Raw genomic sequence first — 23,233 nt, 5'->3', positions numbered from 1 at the left:
CTGCCATTGGCTGCTGTGCTCGGGAACGAGAGCGCTGATTGGCTGGGCATGGAGGGGGCGGGGCTAAAGGCAGAAGGGTCCCCAAACGGGTCCCCGATGTCCCCCAAGGGACCTTTGATGTCTCCAACCCCCGCATGACCAACCCAGAGGGGACCCCAATGTCTCCAAGAGGGTCCCTGCTGTCCCCAGAAGGATTCCCGATGTCCCCAAGGCCACCAGGACCAATCCAGCAGGTCCCCAAAAGAGTCCTTGGTGTCCCCAAAGTGTCGCCAAGACAGTCCCTGATGTCCCCAAGGGCTCTCTGATGTCCCCAACCACCCCCATGGCCATCCCAGGGGGGTCCCCAATGTCCCCAAGGGATCCCTAAGAGGGTCCCCAGTGTCCCCAAGGGTTCCCTGATGTCCCCAAAAGTGTCCCCGAATTGCCCAGCGGCATCCCCAATGTCCCCATAGTGTCCCCAACCCCCCCAAGGCCACCCCAGAGCTGTCACTGACGTGTCCCTGCTGTCCCCAAACCCCCCCAGGTCCTCCCCCCCAAAATTTGGGATTTTTGAGCCCCAAACTCCGCTGCCCAAATTCACTTTATTGGGGCCCCCGGCGGCTCCGGGTCTGGGGGCGGCTCGGGAGGGGCTCGGGGACCCCAAAACTGGGGGGGGAACCCTCGGGGGGACCCCGGGGCCGTTTTGGGCTGGAATTTATGGCTTTTTGGGGCCGGTTTGGGGTTTTTTGGGGGTTCCCGGGATTTGGGGGGGGTCTGCGCCCGCTACGGGTCCTGGGGGGCTCCAGGGGGGGATCTGGGACCCCAACATTGGGGTTGGGACCCCCTGAAAGACTCCGGGGCTGCTTGGAGGATTTTTGGGGCGGATTTGGGGTTTTTTGGGGCGGGTTTGGAGTCTTTTTGGGTGTCCTTGAACTTGGGGGGTCCTGAGGGGAATTTTGGGGGGGTCCCCAATGGCTCCGAGTCCTGGGGGGATCCATTGGGGGATCAGGGACCCCAAAATCGGGGTTGGGACGTTCTGAGTGAGCCTGGGGCCGTTTTGGGGGTTTTTTGGGTGGATTTGGGGGTTTTTGGGGGGTCCCTGAGTTTGGGGATTTTGGGGGGGGATTTTGGGGGGGTCTCCGCCCACTCCGGGTCCTGGGGGGGCTTGGCGGGGGGGTGGAGCCCCCAAAATGGGGTCGGGAGTGGGTTTGGGGTGGGATGCTTTGGGTGGGATTTGGGCGCTTCTGGGGGAGATTTTTTTGTTTCTGGGTGGGATTTGGGTTTTTTTGGGGTGGGTTTGGAGTATATTGGGCAGGATTTGGGGCTTTCTGTGGGGGATTTTTGCTTTTTTGGGTGGGATTTGGGGTTTTTGGGGTGGGATTTGGGTTTTTTTGGGAGGGATTTTTCCATTTCTGGGTGGGATTTGGGGGTTTTTGGGTGGGATTTTTTTGGTTTTGGGTGGGATTTGGGGTTTTTTTCGGGGGCTCAGGGGTGCTTTGTGGGGGCTCGGGGGGCTGCCAGGGGCTCAGCAGGAACGGGGCCAGCTCCAGGCGCTGCCGCAGGACCCCCGAGAGCAGCAGCTCGGCCGAGAGCAGCGGGAGCCGCGCGGCCACGGCCGGGGGCCACAGCCAGCGGTCCTGGGGACACGAGATCACCAGGACACGGGGCTGGGGGAAAAACCCCAAAAACCCAGTGAGGAACCCCAAAAACCCAGTGAGAAACCCCAAATAACCCAGAGAAAAATCCCAAATATCCCACCCAGCCTGGTCCTGGAAACACAAGATCACCAGGACACCTGGCTGGGGGGAAAACCCCAAATACCCCATGAGGAACCCCAAATAACCCAGAGAAAAACCCCAAGTACCCCACACAGCCCAGTCCTGGGGATAGGAAATGACCAGCACACCCAGCTGGGTGGAAAAACCCCAGAGAGGAACCCAAAAAACCCCATCAGAAACCCCAAAAACCCCCTGAGAAACCCCAAATAACCCAGAGAGAAACCCCAAATAACCTAGAGAAAAGCCCCAAATAACCCAGAGAAAAGCCCCAAATACCCCACACAGCCTGGTCCTGGGGACTTGAGATCACCAGGACATGGGGCTGGGGGAAAAACCCAAAAAACCCAGTGAGGAACCCCAAAAACCCAGTGAGGAACCCCAAATAACCCAAAGAAAAACCCCAAATAACCCACACAGCCCAGTCCTGGGGACAGGAAATGACCGGCACACCCAGCTGGATGGAAAAACCCCATGAAAAACCCCAAAAACCCAGACAGGAACCCCAAAAAGCCCATGAGAAACACCAAAAACTCAGATATGAACCCCAAAAACCCATCAGAAACCCCAAACCCAAACGGGATCCCGGCGGTCCTGGGGACAGTAAATGAGCAGCACCCAGGGCTGGGGGGAACAGTCAGGACCCCAGAAGCCCTCTGAGAAACCCCAAATACCCCAAAAGAACCCCAAAAGAACCCCAAAAGAACCCCAAAAACCCAGTGAGGAATCCCAAACCCCACCCAGGCCGGTCCTGGGGACACGAGATCACCACGGGACAGGGATGGGGCAAAACGGGTTCAGGAGCCCAAATTCCACCCAAAACCCCCCAAAAAATCCAAAACCCCCCAATGAGAAACCCCAAAAACCACCAAATACCCCAAAACTATCCCCTCAAAAAACCCCAAACCCCCCAAAACCCAGTGAGAAACCCCCAAAGCCCCCAGAACTGAATGAGAAACCCCCAAAACAAACAAAAAAAACCCCAAAAACCTTCAAACACCCCGAGAGAAACCCCAAAAAGCCCCAATCCCCTCAATGTCCCCAGTGTCCCCAATCCCCCCAATGTCCCCAAAATCGCCGAAGTCCCCAATTCCCTGGTATCCCCACTGTCCCCAATGCCCCAGTGTCCCCTCACCGCGTGTTCCCGGGGCAGCCGTGGCAGGAAGGTGCCACCACAGCAGGTGACAATGTCCCGCATGTCCTCGGGGCACGGCTGGACACTGGGAGTGACGTGCACCTGGTACCCCTGGGGACAGAGGGGACATCAGGGGGACAGTGGGGACATTCTGGGGTTGGGGACACTGGGGACAGTGGGAGCTTGGGGACATTCGGGGGGTTGGGGACATTGAGGGGATCAGGAGATTGGGGGGCTGGGAACTCTCAGGGACATGGAGGGTGACAGGGGGACACTGGGGACATTAAGGAGGTTGGGGACATTGAGGACACTCAGGGACATTAGGGGACATCAGGGACATTGGGATATTGGGGGGTTGGAGACATTTGGGGACATTAGGGGTGGCAGGGGGGACACTGAGGACATCGGGGACACTCAGGGACATTGGGGGACACTGAGGTATTGGGGACATCAGAGACATTGGGGACAGTGGGAGACTGGGGGCACTGGGGACATTTGGGGATATTAATGTCACTGTCACCTGCAGGAAGAGGTGACACCATGCCCAGGGCTGGCACAGGGATGGGTTTAGGTGACATTTGGGGACATTGTCACCTGCAGCAAAGGCTGTTGCCATGCCTGGGGCTGGGTCAGGGATGAGTTTAGGTGACGTTTGGGGACACTGGGGACATTGGGGACATTGTCACCTGCAGCAGGGGCCGCTCTCGGGCCCGGGCCAGCGCCGGGCGCAGGCGGAAGCCGAAGCGCCGCTCACAGGAGGGGTCCCGGGGCAGGAAGGGACCTGGGGACAGCGGGCGGCCACTGTGGGAACTCTGGGGACAATGGGGACACAGGGGTCACACACGGCCACCACAGCCACCCCAGTGTCCCCAAGGCCACCCCCTTGTCCCCAGAGTCCCTTGACCCCAAGGTTCCAAATACCCCAAGGCCACCCCCACTGTCCCCAAGGCCCCTCCCCTTGTCCCCAAGACCATCCCAATGTCCCCAAATCTGCTCCCATTGTCCCTGAGTTCCCCCTGTCCCCAAGGTCACCCCACCTGTCCCTAAAGTCTCCAAGGCCAATCCCCCTTGTCACCGTGTCCCCAATATCCCTCTGTCCCCAAGGCCACTCCAGATGTCCCCAATGTCCCCAAAATCCCCATTGTCCCCAAGGCCAACCAATGTCCCCAAATCCCCCCAGAGTCCCCAATGCCACCCCCTGTCCCCAGTGCCCCCAAATCCTTCTCTTTGTCCCCAAATCCCCCCAGAGTCCCCAATGCCACCCCCTGTCCCCAGTGCCCCCAAATCCTTCTCTTTGTCCCCAAACCCCCCGATTGTCCCCAATGTCACCTGCAGCAGCCACTGGGAGGTGACAATGGGGACACTCCTGCCAAGGGCACACAGGAATTTCAGTGTCCTCAATGTTCCCAATCCCCCACGTCCCCTCCATGTCCACAATGCCCTGATGTCCCCAACCCCTCAATCGTCCCGTGTCACCGCTGTCCCCAACCCCCCCTTGTCCCCGATGTCACCAGCAGCAGCCACTGGGGGGTGACAATGAGAACACCCATGGCGAGGACACACAGGAACTTCAGTGTCCTCAGTCCCCCTGATTGTCCCCAATCCCCAATGGCCCCGATGTCTCCAGTGTCCCCAATGTCCCCAATCCCCCAGTGTCCCCAATGACCCCAAATGTCCCAAATCCCCAATGTCCCCGGTCCTCAATGTCCTTCCAATGGCCCCAGTCCCCAATGTCCTCCCAATGTCCCTGCTGTCCCCAACCCCTGTCACGTCCCCGATGTCACCTCTAGCAGCCACTGGGGGGTGACAATGGGGACGCCCCTGCCCAGGGCGCACAGGAACTTCAGCGTCCGCCGGATGCCATCGGTCACCAGGTGGCTGCAGTCGTGCACTGACGTGGCCTCGGTGCCACCCAGTGTCCCCAGGGCCACCCGCAGTGCCGGGGAGGCCACCAGGCCCGTGAACAGCACCTGGGGACATCATTGGGGACATCGCTGAGTGCCACCAGGCCTGTGAACAACATCTGGGGACATTGGGGACATCAGTGAGGACATCCCTGAGTGCCACCAGGCCTGGGGACAGCACCTGGGGACAGTGGGGACAAGTTGGGGACAGCCCTGGGGGGGTTGGGGACATCTAAGGGGCACAGGGACAGGTTGGGGACACATTCAGGACACACTGGGGACATCCCTGAGGGGTTGGGGACACCTGAGGGACACTGGGACAGGTTTGGGACAGTTTGGGGACACAATGGGGACATCCCTGGGAGACTCGGGATCACACTGGGGACACTGTGGGGACATCCCAAGGTGCCACCACCCCCAGGGCCGGCAGCTAGGGACAGTGGGACACGCTGGGGACAGCCCCAGGGGGCTCGGGGACGTTGGGGACACTGTGGGGACATCCCCAGGTGCCACCAGCCCCAGAACAGCAGCTGGGGACAGAGCGGGGGAGGGGATGGGGGGCACTGGTCTGTACTGGGAGCACTGGGGTGTCCCTGGGGGGGCACTGCTCCATACTGCAGTCACTGCAGAGCCACTGGGGGGTACTGGTCCGTACTGGTCCATACTGGTCTGTGCTGGTCCGTGCTGGTCCATACTGGTCTGTACTGGTCCATACTGGTCTGTGCTGGTCTGTATTGGTCTGTGCCGGTCCATACTGGTCTGTACTGGTCCATACTGGTCTGTGCTGGTCTGTATTGGTCTGTGCCGGTCCATACTGGTCTGTGCTGGTCCATACTGGTCTGTGCCGGTCCGTGCTGGTCTGTGCTGGTCCATACTGGTCTGTACTGGTCCATACTGGTCTGTACTGGTCCATACTGGTCTGTGCTGGTCTGTATTGGTCTGTGCTGGTCTGTATTGTTCTGTGCTGGTCTGTATTGTTCTGTGCTGGTCTGTATTGGTCTGTGCCGGTCCATACTGGTCTGTGCCGGTCCATACTGGTCTGTGCTGGTCCATACTGGTCTGTGCCGGTCCATACTGGTCTGTGCTGGTCCATACTGGTCTGTACTGGTCCATACTGGTCTGTGCTGGTCCATACTGGTCTGTGCTGGTCTGTATTGGTCTGTGCCGGTCCATACTGGTCTGTGCTGGTCCATACTGGTCTGTGCTGGTCTGTATTGGTCTGTGCTGGTCCATACTGGTCTGTGCTGGTCTGTATTGGTCTGTGCTGGTCGTTACTGGTCCATGCTAGTCTGTACTGGTCTGTAACGGTCGGTATTGGTCTGTACTGGTCCCTACTGGTCTGTACTGCTCCATGCTGGTCTGTACTGGTCCGTACTGGTCCATACTGGTCTGTGCTGGTCTGTACTGGGAGGTCACTGGGGTGTCCCTGGGGATGTCACTGCTCTATACTGGTGTCACTGAGGAGTCACTGGGGGGCTCCTGGTCTGTACTGGTCTATACTGCTCCATACTAATCCATACTGGTCTGTACTGGCCTGTACTGGTCTGTACTGATCAATATTGGTCGATACTGGTCCACACTGGTCCTTACCCGGATGTGGGCGGAGCCCGGCGCTGCCCGGGGGCGGAGCCTGCGCTTGGCGCCCCCTGCTGGGTCCTCCTCCTCTGTGGATGAGGTCACCACGGAACCCCGCCCATTTCCTTTTATGGACACTGAGGGTGTGGCTTCTTCAAGCCCCGCCCCTGCTTGGTCCCGCCCCCTCTGGGGACATGGCTTGGGTGAGGGGCGGGGCTTGGAGCCTTGATCATGCCCCTTCTGGGTGGGGGCGGGCCCACGGGAGGCTCCGCCCCCTCCGCTCTCAGCCAATCGCCGACTGCGCCGCACCTGGGGGAGAGGGGTTGCCATGGGGACCCCAAAATCCAACGGGAACCCCCAAAAATTCACAGGGAATCCCCCCAAACCCTCCCAGGAACACCCAAAATACACCTGCCACCCCCCAAATCCCCCAAATTCACCCCAAATTCCACTGGGAACACCCAAAATTCCACCTGGAAAAATTCCACCCTGAAAATCAGCCAGGACCCCCAAAAATTCACCTGAGGGCTCCCCAAACCCCACTGTGTCTCCCAAAATGCACCGGGCACCCCAAAAATGCACCAGGAACCCCAAAGCTCACTTGGGACCTCCCAAAATCCCACTTGGGCGCCACAAAATTCATGGGGAACCCCAAAAAATCCACCTGGAACCTCCCCAAAATCCTCTCAGAGTCCCCAGAATTGACCAGAGACCCCCAGAATCACCTGGGACCCCCCAAATTTACCTGCAGGGTGGGCGGAGCTTCTGCTTCCTCCTGGGCAGGGCTTGGGGGATCCCCAACACCTGGATTTGGGGCCTCTTGCTCCACATCTGGAATTTGGGATTCATCCGGGGCTGTTTTGGGGCTTTCCAGGCACCCCACATCTGGGTCAGGGGGCAGGAACAGCTGGGTGGCCACATCTGGATCCAGGCCAGGGCTCACTAGCTCCTCCACATCTGGATCTGGGGTGTCCACCTCCACATCTGGAATTTGGGGGACTTTCGGGGCCGTTTGTGGTCGTTTTGATTCTGCCACATCTGGATTTGGGCCTGCCTTCTCCACATCTGGATCAGCACCCCCTGGCAAAGTACTGTGGCCCCCCAGTGACCCCTCCACATCAGGATTTGGGCTCTTCATGTCCACATCTGGAATTCTGGGCACCTTTAGGGGACTTTTGGGTGGTTTTGGGGACCCAGCATCTGGATTTGAGGGTCCTTCCCCCTCCACATCTGGATCAGAGGGCAGAAACAGCTGGGTGGCCACATCCAAGTCCTCCTCCTCCTCCACATCTGGATCTGGGTTCTCTGCCCTCACATCAGGAATTTTGGGGTCATTTGAGGCCATTTGGGGTTGGTTTGGACCCAGAACATCTGGATTTGGGCCATCCCCCACACATAGATGTGAGGGCAAGAACAGCTGTGTGGCCACATCTGGATCCAGGGAGGGCAGCCCCTCCACATCTGGGATTTTGGGGTCCTTTGGGGCCATTTTGGGGCTTTCTGGGCTCCCAACATCTGGAGAGGGCAGGAACAGCTGGGTGGCTACATCTGCATCTGATTCCTCATCCTCCTCCACATCTGGAATTTCTTGTGGCTTCTGGGTCATTTGGAGGTGTTTTGAGCTCCTAAACTCTGGATCCGCCTCAGACTCCCCCACATCTGGATTTGGGGGCAGGAACAGCTGGGTGGCCGCATCTGGATCCCATCCTTCCTCTTCCCCCTCCAAATCTGGAGTTTCGGCCACATTTTGGGTCCTTTGGTGCCTTCCAACATCTGGATTTGGGGGTTTCAGCCCAACATCTGGTGTTTCGGGCACATTTTGGGTACTTTTCTGTCTTTTTGAGGGCCAAATATCTGGATCAGCCTCATCCTCTTCCACATCTGGGTCGCTTTCTACCACCAAGGCTCCACATCTGGATCCAGAGCCTCCAACAGCTAGATTTGGGTTCATTGTGGGCACAACTGGCGTTTCAGGCACATTTGGGGTAATTTTCCATCTTTTTAAGGGCCGAACATCTGGATCCATCTCGTCCTCCTCCACATCTGTCTCGCTGTCCACCAGCAGTGTCCCACACCCAATTTTTGTGCCTGAAACACCAGGATTTGGCATTTTCAGCCTCACATCTGGAGTTTCGGGCACGCTTGGGGCTGGTTTCAGTCTTTTTAGGGATCCAACATCTGGATTTGCCTCCTCCACATCTGTGTTGCTGTCATCCAGCAGCGCCCTGCGACCCCTCTGTGACCCCTCCACAGCTGGATTTGGGGGCTGTGTGGGCACATCTGGAGTTTGGAACATGTTTTGAGGATTTTCCCATCTTTCTGAAGGACAAACATCTGGATTCCCTTCCTCCTCCTCCACATCTGTGTCACTGTCCACCAGTAGTGCCTGACACCCCTTTTTGGTCACTCCAACATCTGGATTTGGTGTCTGTGTCACCATATCTGGACTTTCAGGCACATTTTGGGTAATTTCAAGCTTTTTTCGGGTTTCAACATCAGGATCCTTCTCCTCCACATGTGCGTCACTGTCCACCAGGAATGTCTGACACTCAATTTCAGGGCCGGAAACATCTGGATTTGGGGTCTTTGCAGCCACATCTGGAGTTTCGGGGACGTTTTGGGTGCCTCTGAGCCATTTCGGGGGCTCCACATCTGGATCCTCCTCCACATCTGTGTCGCTGCTGTCCACCAGCATCTGACACCCTATTGTGGGGCCTGAAACATCTGGATTTGGTATCCCCCACCGCACATCTGGAGTTTCGGGCACATTCTGGGTCCTCCTGGGCCTTTTTGGGGGCTGCACATCTGGATCCTCCTCCATATCTGTGTCACTGTCCGCCACCAACGTATGATGACCAATTTTGGGCCTTTCCACAGCTGGATTTGGGGTCTCCACTACCACATCTGGAATTCTGGGCATGTTTTGGGTCACTTTGAGCCTTTTTGGAGGCTGCACATCTGGATTCACTTCCTCGTCCATATCTGTATCGCTATCCACCAGCAGCATCCGGGAACAGAGTTTTGGGCCTGAAATAACAGGATTTGGGGTCGTTGCTGCCACATCTGGCGTTTCAGGCACATTTTGGGTCATTCTGAGTTGTTTTGGGAGCTGCACATCTGGATTCTCCTCCTCCCCCTCCACATCTGTGTCACTGTCCACCAGCATTGTCCAGTGTCCAGTTTTGTGCATTCCCACAGCTGGATTTGGGGTTTCCATCTCCACATCCGTAATTCCAGGCATGTGTTGGGTCACTTTGAGCCGTTTCTGGGGTGGCACATCTGAATCCTCTTCCACATCTGTGTCACTATCCACCGCCTGCATCCCACATCGCATTTTTGGGCCGGAAACATCTGGATTTGGGGTCTTTGCTACCACATCTGGAGTTTCTGAGACGTTTTGGGTCATTTTCAGTCGTTTTAGGGGCTCCACATCTGGATCAACTTCCTCCTCCTCCACATCTGTGTCGCTCTCTACCTGCAGCGTCCCACACCCATTTTTCAGCCATGGAACATCTGGATTTGGGATTTTCAGCCCCACATCTGGCGTTTCAGGCACATTTTGGGTAATTTTAAGATGTTTTGGGGGGCCAACATCTGGATTTGGCCCCTCCTCCTCGACATCTGTGTCACTGTCCACCAGCAGCATCCGGTGCTCATTTTTGGCCTGCAGCACATCTGTATTTGGGGTTTCTGCTGCCACATCTGGAGCCTCCAAGGTGCTTTGAGCCCCTTTGGTCGTTTTTGGGTCCGCATCATCAGGATCTGGCCTCTTCCCGATAACATCTGGGGCATTTTGGGGGCAGGGAAGGCGTTTTGGGGGGCCCTCAACACCTGGGGGCACAGCTGGATCGTCCAGGGCACTGCAAAGGAGGGGTTGGGGGGATTCAGGAGTTTGAGACCCCCCCCAAAATCCCCCAAGGATCCCGAAAATTACCCAAAGAGCCCCAAAACCCTTTTGGGAACTCCCCATACTGCCCTGAAACCCTCCAAAAATGTCCCACAGACCCCAAAACCCCCCACAGAGACCCCCAAAAATGCCCCCAAATTGCCCCAAGGACCCCAATCCCCCCAGAACCCCCAAAATGACCCAAAACAACCCCAAACTGTTCCGGGGACCCCCCCAGAACTCACAACTCCCCCTAAACCACCCCAGGACCCTCCCAAAGACCCCCAAATTCTCCAAGGAACCCCCCAAAATCACCCAGAGACCCCCAGACTGCCCCCAAACGACCCAAACCACCCCAGAGGCCCCAAAACCCCTGCCTGGGAACCCATAAACTGCCCCAGAAAGACCCAAAACAAACCCAGGGACCCCCCATAACTCCCCAAGCTGCACCCAAATGACCCAAAATCCCACAAGGATCCCCCAACACTGCACCCAAAAGACCCAAAATCCCCCGGGGACTCCCAATCCCCCCTCAGGAACCTCAAATTCCCTCGCAGAACCCCCAAAGCCCCTCAGGGAGCCCAAATTCCCTCATGGAATCCCCAACTCCCCTCATGGAATTCCCCAAAATTCCCTCATGGAAACCCCCAAACGTCCTTCAAGAACCCCAGACCCCCTTCAGAAACCCTAAATTCCCTCACAGAACCGCCAATCCCTGTCATGCACCCCAAATTTCCCTCAGAGACAACAAACTTCCCTCACGAACCTGAAATTCCCTCACAGAAACCCCAACCCCCATCAGGGGCGCCCCAAACCCTTCAACCCCCTCAGAGAAACCAAACTTCCCTCAGGGACCCCAAATTATCTCACGGAACCCCCAACTCCCCTCATGGATCCCAAACTTCCATTAAGAACACCCAACCTCCCTCAGGAACCCCCAAATCCCCTCAGGAACCCCCAAATTTCTCTCTGGAATCCCAAATTGCCAAACCAAGTCCCCAGACTTCCCTCAGAGAGCCCAAACCTTCCTCAGGAACCTCCAATCCCCGCCAGAACCTCTCCCCAGTCTCCCTCAGGAACTCCCCCAAAACTGCCCCCGAGGCCCAGGACCGCTCCAACCCCCGCTGAGACCCCCAAGTCCCTCCAGGAGACCCCAAATCCCCCACGGACCCCAAATCTCCTCAAATTACCCCAAATTTCCCTCAGGGACCCCCAAAAGCGGTCCCGGCTCTCCCCCCGCTCACCCCTCCCGCGCCATCACCGCCGGTCCCCGCCCCCAGCGCTGCCATTGGCCTCTCCTTCCGCGCGCCAACGCCCGTCTCCGCTTCCCATTGGCTGCTGTGCGTGTCGATCATCGCCCGACCACAGAGACGGGGAGGGGCGGTCCTCCGAGAGCGCCGGAACGTCGGTGGGAGGGGCTTAAGAGAAGTTGTAGACCAATTGAAGAGCAGAGAGGTGGATTGACAACGACATTGCCCAATAGAAGGATGGAGAGCGGGTGGCGCCGACCAATGGGAGCAGCGGCTTTGTCCTATATGAGCGCGCGCGGGGCCGCAGCGCCGCCATTTTCACCGCTGTCGGGCTCGCGCCTTTGCTCCGCTCTTAAAGGGGCCGCGGCGCCTCTTTACGATTTTTAATTCAGTTTTCCAAGCGCCTCCGCGCCGTCCGGGTGGGCCCGAGACCCCCCGCCAGACTCCGCCGCCGCCATGAGGGAGATCGTCCACATCCAGGCGGGCCAATGCGGCAACCAGATCGGCGCCAAGGTGAGCGCGGCGGACCCCGCCTCCATCCCCCGCCGCGGCGGCGTGGTCCCTTTAAGAGCCCCCCCACCCCCCGCGCGCCAAGACAAAGGGTGACCCAAACCAGGGCGATTTTACCCCAAAATTGCCGCTTTCCCGCCGCAGAAGCAGCTGTGAGGGAAGGGGGCGGTGCTGAATGGGGCGGATTTGGGGTGAAAATGGGGAGATTTTGTTGCTATATGAGGATTTTCGGTGGCCGAGCGCGCTACCCCCACACGCGGCCGCAAAATGGCGGCTTAGGGCGGTGGCTCCGAACCGCGGCAAATTCGCCTCCAGAATCGCCTTCTTTGGGGTGTTTTAAGGAAAAAAAACATTATTTTTTCCGAGATTAAATGATCTTCTTGTAGGTTTGGCCGCGAATGCCGCTTTTTGCCCCAAATTGAGGGAGTCTAGTCGAGGATGGGCGGGGAAGGCGCCAAAATGGCGGCGAAGAATTCCGAAATTAAAGGATTTAACCCCACGATTCTATTTTTCACTATAATATATTCATAGTAAATTTAAGACATGATTGGCTTGCCTTTTTAAAACATTTTACTGTAAATGCTATTTTATCAGACTGAAATCACTTGGTTTTAGCCCATAATTGGCTATTTTCGTCCCTAAAATCCGCTATTTTCCTGGCAAAACCGTCCATTTTTACCTCAAAAATGTGGATTTTGTGCCCCGAAGTGAAGATTTTTACCCCCAAATAGGGCGTGACGCCCTGAGGCGTCAGACCCGAGAATGGGAGGATTTAACCCATTAAAAAGCGGCTTAATACCCACAATAAAGGTTTTTAGTCCCTAAATAAGAGGCGTGTTTCTATATTCTGTTCCAAAATTAGATTTTTTTGTAACCCGCAAAATGAAGATTTTTAAGCTTCCTTTAAACTGCACGATTTTACGGCCAAAAAAGTTCTTTTTTTTTAATTCTTTAAACGTAGATTTTGAGTCTTTAAATTGCAATAGTAATTCCTAAAATTAATGTTTTTCTTCCCTTGAATCAGCTTTCTTCCCTGAAATGTCCTTTTTATACCTAAAAATTGATGATTTTCTTCTCCAGAATAAATATTTTAGTTCTTAAAATGCTAATATTTTGGATTTCAGTGACTGTTTTCGTTGTTGATTAGGGTTTTTTGCTGCTAAAATGCAGCTTTTTGGCCCGAAAACATTTTTTCTGGCCCCAAAATGGAGCTTCAGAGCTCCAGCTCAGCATCTTTGTTTTACAAAACAACATTTCGCTCCATAATCAAAATTCTTGCCCCCACAACAGGGAGTTTTGAGGAGCAAAAGAGCTTAGTTTATTTTGTAGAAGCTGATTCTGGGTTAAGATCGGGATTTTCTGCAGCTTATGGGGAGTTTCCAGCCCCAAAATGGAGGTTTCCAGCCCCAAAATGGAGGTTTCCAGCCCCAACATGGAGGGTCGGGGGAAGAATCGCAGCTTTGTGCTCCCAAATCCGCTTTTTTTAACTTCACAGTCACTGCTTTTCCTCCAAAATAACGGGTTTTATTTAATTTTCTTTTTAAAGCATAAGCTGGTCATTTTTGCCCAAAAAAGCATTGTTTTAGGCCTCGGAATTTACAATTGTTCACATCGGCTTGTCATTTTTGCTGCTTCAAAAATCCCTTTTTTCCCCTGAATATTGACTTCAGCCCCAAAACAGCTGCTTTTAACCCCATATTTCTTGGTTGTTTTTTTTTTTTTTCTTTAAATGTCCCTTTTTACCCTTTTCAGCCCCAGACCCAGCTCTTTGTGTCTGCAGAATGCATTTCCTGCCCCCTAAATGAACATTTCCATTTTCTGCCCCACACTGAAATCTTTGTTCTCCAAAATGCCTCAAATTGGAGTTTATAATCCCAAAATGCGATTTTTTTTTAGCTCTGGGAAGTAGGTTTTGAACCATAATTGCGATTTTGAGGCCCAAAAACCGATTTTTACTCTACAGAAAATAACGGTATTTAAAAGGTCAAATTTCCTTTAAAAAAGTGGTGGTTTAGCCCCAAATCCGCATTTTTTCACCCCAAAATTTGCAATTTTTACCTTTAAATATTCTTTTTCCCCCATAAGTTATGTCCCTATCACTCAACTCTCAATTTCAATCTCAAACCCACATTTTTCCTGAAAAATTATAATTCTTAGCCCTGTGTTTCCCAAGGCTCCAAAATGCAGATTTCTTTGACCAAAAATGCTGAATATTCTGAATTAGATCTTTTTAAACTGGTTTTCTTTCTTATTTGCCCAAAATATCCATTTTTACCCCAAATTAACGTTTTTGAGCCAGTTTTTTTCTACATTTCCCTGAAACTGTTTTTTTTTAACCTATTTATCTCATCACCCCCAAAATAATTTAATTTTTAGCCCATTTTCGCTCACAACCCCCTAAAATTCCCTTTCTCATGTCTAAAACCAGCCTTTGAAAGCTTATTTTCTCTTTATTTTTTACCTCACATGGCTGGTTTCTAATCACCTTTTCTGTCTCATTTCCAAAATTAATATTTTTAAACCCTTATTTTTTCTCAGACCCAGAATTGTGGGTTTTAAAGTACATTTCTCCCTCATGCCAATACTACCATTTTTATTTCAAATCACCATTTATAACCTTTTTTTTAAATTTACGATCCAAAATTTACCAGTTTTTAACCAAAATTAATACTTTAACCCCATTCTTCCCTCCACAGTCCCAAAATCCCCTTTTTTTGCCTCATTTCTTGTCTGTAACCCTAAAATAGCCCTTTTTCACCTCATTTTCCCCTCAGGCTGCGTTGTTTCCCCCCGCCCATTTTAACCCTAAACACCCACATTTGTCGAATGTCACCTTCAAATACAAAACCCCTAGCTGAATTTGGGAATTAAATCCTGAATTTGGGTCACAAAGAAGCCGATTTTGGGTGCAAAAAGCCGATTTTGGAGGCCTTGGTTTGAATGTGAGCGATTTGCCGCCATTTTCCTGCCTTCCCGCCCTTTTTAAGGAGCGCGGCTGTGCTGCTCTGGCCACGCCCCCTCCCTCAGGGCTCCGCCCACTTCCCTTCCCCACACCTCCAAACCACAAAAAAATACCGAAAATTGCCTTTTCCCCCAAAAAAAGGCTCCTGGAGTGGCTTTGGGTTGTAGCCACACCCTTTTAGGACCTGACCAAAGCCTAAATTTATTTTAAAGGCCCCAAAAATCCCCATTTTTCAACCCAAAACTGGTCCTGTCTGTGAGGGAGCTCTTGTGGATCCCATGCCTCACTTGGCCACGCCCCTAAATTCATTTAAATCCCTAAATCCTTCAGTTTTTCCACAAAAACACTGCCTAGGGAAGGTGAGCGTGGCCAGGTTTATATCTTGTTCTTCCTATAAGGTACTAAAATTCTCCTTTTTATCCCCAGAATAAATTCTGGGTGGCCAGAATGGGCATGGCTTGCATCCCCTGCCCCTTTAACCCAGACCATGCCCCCAATTTCATATTAAATCCCATTTTTTTTTCTTTAAATCTGTATTTTTCGATGCTCTTCAGCTGCCATTTTCTGCCCTACAATCCTTGTTTCTTACACTAAAAGTCCTGAATTTTTTAGCCCCAAATCCTCATTTTCTTGCCCTAAAATGAGGTCCCAGTTGTAGCAAAGTGGGCATGGTCCAGCTGCCCTCATCCCTCTTTGAGCTCCACCCCCTTAACCTTAGTCACACCCACAACCCCCATTTCCTACCCTAAAAATACCCATTTTTAGCCCCAAAATCGCACTTTTTTTTTTTGCCCCAAAACTCTGTTTTTCTCAAAATTATGTCTGTGGCCCAACTGACCTCACCCCCTCCTTAAGCCCCACCGTCTTTGACCCTTGGCCATGCCCCCAACCTCCTTTTAACCCCTTTCCAAACCGCATTTCCCAACTTAAAATCCTATTTTTTCCCCAGAATTGAGTCTGGGGTGGGCATGGCCCAGCTGACCCCACCCCTCCTTATGCCCCACCCCTTTACCTCCCTAACCCCCATTTCTCACCTCAAAAATCCCCATTTTTGCCCCTAAGATCCCAATTTTTTCTCCTCCAGATCCTCTTTTTTCCCCCCAAATCAGGTCCCGGTTGTCACAAAGTGGGCGTGGCCCAGCTGGTCCCACCCCTTCAACTTCTGACCTCACTCCCAAGCCCCCTTTTCCCCCTAAAATCCCCATTTTCCCTCCCAAAACCTCCGGGTTTTTTCCCCACATCCCTGGTTTTTGCCCCAAACCCGCTCCTGGGCTGTCCCTGAGCTGTCCCCAAGCTGTCCCCTTGTCCCCACAGTTCTGGGAGGTGATCAGTGACGAGCACGGCATCGACCCCACGGGCACCTACCATGGTGACAGCGACCTGCAGCTGGACCGCATCAGCGTCTACTACAACGAGGCCACAGGTGGGGACACCTGGGGACAGCTGGTGCCACCTGGGGACGGCTGCCACAGCCCCCCGGGGCTCCTCTGCCCTTCCCCCCCCCATTGTGTTACTCCTTAGTGGTGGGTAGCACTTGGTGGCTTTTTCACCCCCCCCGTGTCACTTTCCTTTCTTTGTCATCTCTTTGTGCTGTCACTCTGTCACTTACTATGTCACCTCCTCACTCTCTCAGTGGTATTTTTGTCACCCCCCCGTGTCACCTCATCCACCCCATTGTCACCCTGTTTCCACTGTCACCCCCCCGCTGTCGCTTTCCTGTCTGTTGTCACATTGTTGTCTCCATGTCACTGTGTCCCCATGGTTCCCCCTCGGTGTCGACTTTGTCTGTCCTGCTGTCACCCCCCAGTGTCACCTTGTCCTTGTCCGTGCCCTGTATCACCTCATCTCGTGTGTTCCTGAGTGCCACCCCCTCCTTTGTCACACCAGTGGGGTCGCCTTGTCCTGTCACCTCCCAGTGTCACCCCCAGTCCTGTCACCCCTCAGTGTCATTTGTCGACTGTCACCTTACAGTGTCGTCCTCTCACCTTCAGTCCTGGGGATGCCCTGGTGTCACCTGTCCATTGCCACCTCCTGTGTCATCCTGTGACCCCCCTGCTGCCACCTCCCAGTGTTGCCCCCAATTCTGTGTCCCTGAGTGACAGTGTCATCCTGTCCCCTCCCAGTGTCACCCTGTCCCCTGTGACCCCCATCTTGTCCCCAGTGTGTCTCCTGACCATTGTCCCCCCCACCGCGTCACTTGTCCCCTGTGACTCCCCACTGTGTTCCCAATGTCCCTGCCCACCCCATGTTACCTGTCCTTTGTCACCCCATGTCACTTGTCCCTTGTGTCCCCGCCCACCCCGTGACACCTGTCCATTGTCACCTCCCCCCATGTCACTTGTCCCCTGTGACCCCCCCACCCTGTCCCCAGTGTCACCTGTCCATTGTCACCCCTCTATGTCAGTTGTCCCCTAGGGCCCCCATCCTGTTCCTGATGCCCCCCTAGTGCCACCTGTCTGTTGTCACTTTGTCCCCTCTGTGTCCTGTTCTGGGCTGCTCTGGGGGAGTTTTTGTGGTGGCTTTGGGGAATTCTGGGTGAAATTGACACTTCTGGGGTTACTGGGGAGTTTTGGGGTGCACCTGGGGCATGATGAATTTGGGGATGTGTGAGGATTTGGGGTGATTTGGGATGTTTTAGATCATTAGAGCTGGTTTTGGGGTGAATTGAGACCTTTTGGGGTCAATGTGGGAGGTTTTGGGTATTTTAGGTTATTTGGGGTGAATTTGGGGGTTTTGGGGGTGCATTAGGGTTGAGGTTTAGGGGTTCTGGATTGGTTTTAGTTCATTTTGGGGTGTTCTGGGGCAATTTTGTGTATTTTTGAGAGATGTAAAATATTAGGGTTGGTGAGAAGTGGGTTTGAGGATACTAAACGATTTTGGGATGATTTTAAGCCTTTTTGAGTAATTTGTGGTGTTCTGGGGTTGATTTTGGGTGGGTTTGGAGTGATTTTTGGGGTGATTTTTTTTCTGGGTTTTGGGTGATTTGGGGTGAATTTGAGTGGGTTTGGGGCTGATTCCAGGTGATCTGGGGTAATTTTGTGAATGCCCCATCTGGAATGGTTTTGGGGTGATTGTGGGTGTTTTAGGGGTGGTTCTGGGCAGATACCAGATATTTGTGGGATAATTCTGTGTCGTTTGGGGGTGATTTTGGTTTTTTGGGGGGTTGATTCTTGGTGTAATTCCAGGTATTTTGGGCTGATTTGGGACATTTCTGGTATTTTTGGGGTGATTTTGGTGTCATTTGGCGTGGCTTGGAATATATTGGGAGCTATTTTGGGGGTTTTTGGGGCAGTTTTTAGCATTTCTGGGTTGACTCTGAATGATTCTGGATGGTTTTGGGGTGATTCCAGGTAGTTTTGGGGTCATTTTGGTGGTTTTGAGGTAATTGCTAGTGTTTTGGGGGAATTCTGGGCTGTTTTGGGTTGTTTCTGGGTGGTTCTTGGGGTAACTCTGGGTGTTTCTGGGGTAATTCCAGGTGTTTTGGGGGTAATTTGGAATGGTTTGGGGGGAATTCTGGGTGGTTTTGGGGTAATTCGGAATGGTTTTGGTGTATTTCCAGGTGTTTTGAGGTAATTCTGGGTGTTTTGAGGTAATTCCAGGTGTTTATGGGGCAATTTGGGTGATTTTAGGGTGATTCTGGGTGGTTTTGGGTTAATTCTGGGTGGTTTTGGGGTGACTTTCCTGGTTTTGGTCCCTCCCAGGGGGTAAATACGTGCCCAGGGCCATCCTGGTGGACCTGGAGCCCGGCACCATGGACTCGGTGCGCTCTGGCCCCTTCGGGCAGATCTTCCGGCCCGACAACTTCGTCTTTGGTGAGTGACACTCCTGGAACATGCTTGGGGACACTGGGGATATACCTGGAGACATCTGGGGGCACATCTGGGACACGTGGGGACATCTGGGGGCTCTTGGGGACATTGGGACACCTGGGACACACCTGGGGGCACCTTAGGTATGCTTGGGGACGTCTGTGACACCTGAGGGCACACCTGGGGATAGCTGAGGGGACACCTGAAGGTACAACTGGGACACTCCTGGGGACACCTGGGACATCTGATGACATCTTGGGCATGCTTGGGGACATCTGGGACACTTCGGGCATGCTTGAGGACATCTGGGATGCACCTAGAGACATTTGGGGGCTTCTGGGGACAATTGAGACACATCTGGGGGCTCCTGAGGGACATCAGGGGATGCTCAAGATACCTGGGGACTCTCAGCACATGGCAAGGACAGCTGGGGCACACCTGGGGACATTTTGGGACATGCTTGGAGGTCCTGAGGGCATCTTGGGGACACCTGGGGGCTGCTGAGGGACATTAGGGAAGGGACATCTCCAGGTATTTGGGGGACACTTGGGGATTCTTGAGGGACATCAGGTTCGTTTCAGGACACACTTGGGGACACACGGCAATATTTGGGGCAGCTGGGAACATTTAGGACATGTAGGAACACACCTGGGACATAACTGGGACAGGGGTGGTGGCCTCAATGGATGGCAGGACCCCAAAGGGGAGATCAAGGTCCCCAGAGTGGGGTTGGAGTTCCCAAGGGTGGCATGAAGGTCTCCTAGTGTCTCCAAAGATAAAGGTTGAAGGTCCCCAAAGTGGGATGAAAATCTGCAAGTGTCCCCCCAAGGTCCTCAGGTGTCCCCAGGGTAGGGCTGAAGGTCCTAAAGAGACAGCTGAGGATCTCCAAGTTGAGCAGTCCCCAAGGGTGGAATGAAGGTCCCCAACTGTTCTTCCAAGGTGAATTTAAAGATCTACAGGTGTCCCCAAGGTAGGGATGAAAGTCCCCAAGATCCCCAAAGACGGGTTTGAGAGTCCCAGCTGTCCCCAAGGTGGAGTTAAGGTCCCTGAGGATCCCCAAGGTGGGGTTGAAGGTCCCCAAGGTCGGGCTGAAGGTCCCTGAGGTCTCCAAGGGTGGGAGGAAGGTCCCAAAGGTGGTGAGGAGTTGCCCAAGGTCATCAGAAATGCTTTGAAGTACTTAGAAATGGTTTGAGACCAAATAATGGTCTCAACCTCATTTGTTGAGAATAAGGTTTTCAACATTATTCTGAAGATCTCCAAAGGTGATTAAAGGTTTTCAAGGTTTCCAAAAACGTTTTGAGGGTCTTCAAGGACCTCAGCATTGGTTTGAGGGTCCCCAAAGTCACCTGAATGACCCCAACCCCTCCGTATCTCCCCAGGTCACGGGTCACCACAGGAAGGGGCCGAGCTTGGGGGGTCAGGGGTCCTCAGAGGTGTCTCAAAGGTCCCCAAAGATAGTTTGAAGATCCCCGAAGTTCCCAAAGGTGTTCTGAGGGTCTCCAGAAGAGATCTGGGGGTCCCCAAGATGCTCAAGTCTGGTTCAAAGGTGATTTTGGGGCTCCCCAAGGCAGTTTTAAGGTTCTTGAAGTTCCTGAAGATAGTTTAAAGGTCTGCAAAGGTGGTGCAAAGGTTCTCAAAAGTGGTTTGAAGACCCCAACCCAACCCTTCCACCCCTTTTCCAGGCCAAAGCGGCGCTGGCAACAACTGGGCCAAGGGTCACTACACGGAGGGTGCCGAGCTGGTGGACTCGGTGCTGGACGTGGTGCGCAAGGAGGCAGAGAGCTGCGACTGCCTGCAGGGCTTCCAGCTGACCCATTCCCTGGGCGGCGGCACCGGCTCGGGCATGGGCACGCTGCTCATCTCCAAGATCCGTGAGGAGTACCCCGACCGCATCATGAACACCTTCAGCGTGGTGCCGTCCCCCAAGGTGTCGGACACGGTGGTGGAGCCCTACAACGCTACGCTGTCCGTGCACCAGCTGGTGGAGAACACGGACGAGACCTACTGCATCGACAACGAGGCTCTCTACGACATCTGCTTCCGCACCCTCAAGCTGACCACGCCCACCTATGGCGACCTCAACCACCTGGTGTCGGCCACCATGAGTGGCGTCACCACCTGCCTGCGCTTCCCTGGCCAGCTCAACGCCGACCTGCGCAAGCTGGCCGTCAACATGGTGCCCTTCCCGCGGCTGCACTTCTTCATGCCCGGCTTCGCGCCGCTGACCTCACGGGGCAGCCAGCAGTACCGCGCCCTCACCGTGCCCGAGCTCACCCAGCAGGTCTTCGACGCCAAGAACATGATGGCCGCCTGCGACCCACGGCACGGCCGCTACCTGACGGTGGCCGCTGTCTTCCGCGGGCGCATGTCCATGAAGGAGGTGGACGAGCAGATGCTGAACGTGCAGAACAAGAACAGCTCCTACTTCGTGGAGTGGATCCCCAACAACGTGAAGACGGCCGTGTGTGACATCCCGCCGCGCGGCCTCAAGATGGCTGTCACCTTCATCGGGAACAGCACGGCCATCCAGGAGCTCTTCAAGCGCATCTCGGAGCAGTTCACGGCCATGTTCCGGCGCAAGGCCTTCCTGCACTGGTACACGGGCGAGGGCATGGACGAGATGGAGTTCACCGAGGCCGAGAGCAACATGAACGACCTCGTGTCCGAGTACCAGCAGTACCAGGACGCCACGGCCGAGGAGGAGGAGGATTTCGGCGAGGAGGCCGAAGAGGAGGCCTGAGGGGTTTCTCCAGAGGTCGTGGTCCTCGGCAGTGTTGCTCCTCCCCTTCCCGGTGTGTTGTCCCAGAGAGTCGTCAACTGGTGGGCGGCGCTTTTGGTGTCATCATCATTGTCCTTCATCATCGTCAGTGTTGGCCCTGGTCATCGGCGGCAGTGGAGTCCCCACCCGACGTTCAGCATTGTCCTCATGATCCTCAACCTTCATCACTGTCATCCTGGAAGAGTCCCCAGCCTTCAGCGTTGTCCTCATGGTCCCCAGGCTTCACCATCTTTGAAGAGTCTCCAACCTCCATCATCATCCATGTGTCCTTGGCCTTTGTTGTCCTTGAAGAGTGTCCAATCTTGATCATGGTCAGACCTTCCAAATTCTGTCGTCTTCATCCTTGAAGAGTTCCCAATTTTCATCAGTATTGAAGAGTTCCCAACCTTTGTCATCATCTTTGAAGAGTCCCCAGCCTTCATCATGGTCATTCTTAAAGAGTCCCCAGTCTTCGTCATCATTGAAGAGTCTCCAATCCTGATCATGGTCAGAGCTTCCAACTTCCAAGATCGTTGAAGGATCCCCAAGGTTCATCATTGTCAAGGAGTCTCCAGCCTTCATCATCCTCGAAGAGTCCCCAGAGTTCATCATCATCCTCCTCGCAGAGCCTCCAGGAGCTCCTGGCCTTCATCATAGTCCTTGCAGAGTCCTGAATCTTCATCACACTCAGCCCTTGGTCTTCATCAGGGCTGTTAAGTTGGCCTTGACCTTCATCATCCTCATCATGGAAGAGCTTCAGAGAGCCCTTGGCCTTCATCATCTTCATCACGGAAGTCTCCAACAGTTTTTGACCTTAACTCTCATTGTGGAAGAGTTGCTGACCATCATCATCATCGTCACCTCTGCCCATCCCCCGCTGCCACCGCGGCCTCCTTTCCCCTCCCTGGCTCCATTTTCCCCATTTTTTGGTAATTTTTCCCAAATTCTGTTCATTTCCCCCAGTTTCTGTCAGCTTTTTCCAATTTTTTTTCTTTCGCCCGCACCCCCCTTTTTTTGGGTTATTTTCCATGTTTTTTGTAATTTTTCCCCTTTTTTGGTTCATTTTCCTCCTTTTTCCCCATTTCAGTCTCCCTTTGTTTTCACCCATTTTTGGTCAGTTTCTCCCATGTTTGGTTTTTTTTTCCATTTGTCCAATTTTTGCTCTTTTATTTCCCGTTTTTGGTCGCTCTCAGCCCAATTCATTCCTTTTTCCCAACTTTTCCCATTTTTTGTTCATTTATTCCCATTTCTGTCCATTTTTCCTGATTCTGTCGCCGTTCCCGGTGTCCGGTCGCTCTCTCCCATTTTTGGATGTTTTTGTTTTTTTCCCGTTTCTTTCGTTTTTCATATTGAAAAGTCGCCCCTGGGTCCAGAATAAACTTGGGATGGAAAAGCCACCGCGGGTGTCACCTGTGTCACCTCTGGAGTCACCTGCGGGGGTCTGGGTCACCTGAGGGTCCCCAGTGTCACCTACGGCGTCCAGGGGTCACTTTAAGTCACCTGGGGGGGTCCCTGTGTCCCCTCCCCAGTGTCACCTGGGCGTCACTTTGGGGTCACCTGAGGGGTTCCAGTGTCACTTCAGGGTCACCTGCATGTCCCCATGTCCCTCCTGGAGGTCCCTGTGTCACCTGGCGGGTCTCATTGTCACCTTGGGGGTCACTGGGAGGGGTTTTGGTGTCACCTCAGGGCC

The 23,233-nt window shown here is 53.9% G+C and overlaps 3 protein-coding genes and 1 pseudogene across 4 annotated transcripts in view; 2 read left to right on the top strand and 2 right to left on the bottom strand.

The window, feature by feature from the left end:
- Positions 1 to 23,233, top strand: part of LOC137464152 (zinc finger protein 154-like) — a 450,159-nt gene that overhangs the window by 307,987 nt on the left and 118,939 nt on the right. The window lies entirely within an intron of this gene.
- Positions 1 to 23,233, bottom strand: part of LOC137464123 (zinc finger protein 850-like) — a 466,862-nt pseudogene that overhangs the window by 393,462 nt on the left and 50,167 nt on the right.
- Positions 582 to 11,570, bottom strand: LOC137464167 (mediator of DNA damage checkpoint protein 1-like). Its single transcript, XM_068175486.1, has 7 exons — positions 11,499 to 11,570; positions 7,114 to 10,228; positions 6,384 to 6,677; positions 4,674 to 4,859; positions 3,576 to 3,701; positions 2,890 to 3,000; positions 582 to 1,646 (listed from the first exon to the last, which is right to left on the bottom strand). The coding sequence occupies exons 1-7, from the start codon at positions 11,510 to 11,512 to the stop codon at positions 582 to 584; spliced, it is 4,911 nt and encodes a 1,636-aa protein (XP_068031587.1). The 5' UTR covers positions 11,513 to 11,570.
- TUBB (tubulin beta class I) lies at positions 11,810 to 21,621 on the top strand. Its single transcript, XM_068175464.1, has 4 exons — positions 11,810 to 12,017; positions 16,291 to 16,399; positions 18,678 to 18,788; positions 20,468 to 21,621. The coding sequence occupies exons 1-4, from the start codon at positions 11,961 to 11,963 to the stop codon at positions 21,523 to 21,525; spliced, it is 1,335 nt and encodes a 444-aa protein (XP_068031565.1). The 5' UTR covers positions 11,810 to 11,960; the 3' UTR covers positions 21,526 to 21,621.

Source organism: Anomalospiza imberbis, chromosome 37 (assembly GCF_031753505.1).
Source record: "Anomalospiza imberbis isolate Cuckoo-Finch-1a 21T00152 chromosome 37, ASM3175350v1, whole genome shotgun sequence".
Lineage (NCBI taxonomy): Eukaryota > Metazoa > Chordata > Aves > Passeriformes > Viduidae > Anomalospiza > Anomalospiza imberbis.
The sequence above is the reverse complement of the archived record's forward strand: the minus strand, read 5'-3'. Positions and strand labels throughout refer to the sequence as shown.

What these genes read in the sequence shown, in the direction of transcription:
- LOC137464167 (XM_068175486.1), bottom strand. An exon ending in AAGCTCCGCCCACCCTGCAG is followed by an intron (nt 6,678 to 7,113) that starts GTAAATTTGGGG and finishes CCTCTCCCCCAG; the next exon opens with GTGCGGCGCAGTCGGCGATT. An exon ending in GAGAGCGGCCCCTGCTGCAG is followed by an intron (nt 3,001 to 3,575) that starts GTGACAATGTCC and finishes CTCTGTCCCCAG; the next exon opens with GGGTACCAGGTGCACGTCAC.
- TUBB (XM_068175464.1), top strand. Translation starts at nt 11,961, where the DNA reads ATGAGGGAGATCGTCCACATCCAGGCGGGCCAATGCGGCAACCAGATC. An exon ending in GCAACCAGATCGGCGCCAAG is followed by an intron (nt 12,018 to 16,290) that starts GTGAGCGCGGCG and finishes TTGTCCCCACAG; the next exon opens with TTCTGGGAGGTGATCAGTGA. An exon ending in CTACTACAACGAGGCCACAG is followed by an intron (nt 16,400 to 18,677) that starts GTGGGGACACCT and finishes GGTCCCTCCCAG; the next exon opens with GGGGTAAATACGTGCCCAGG.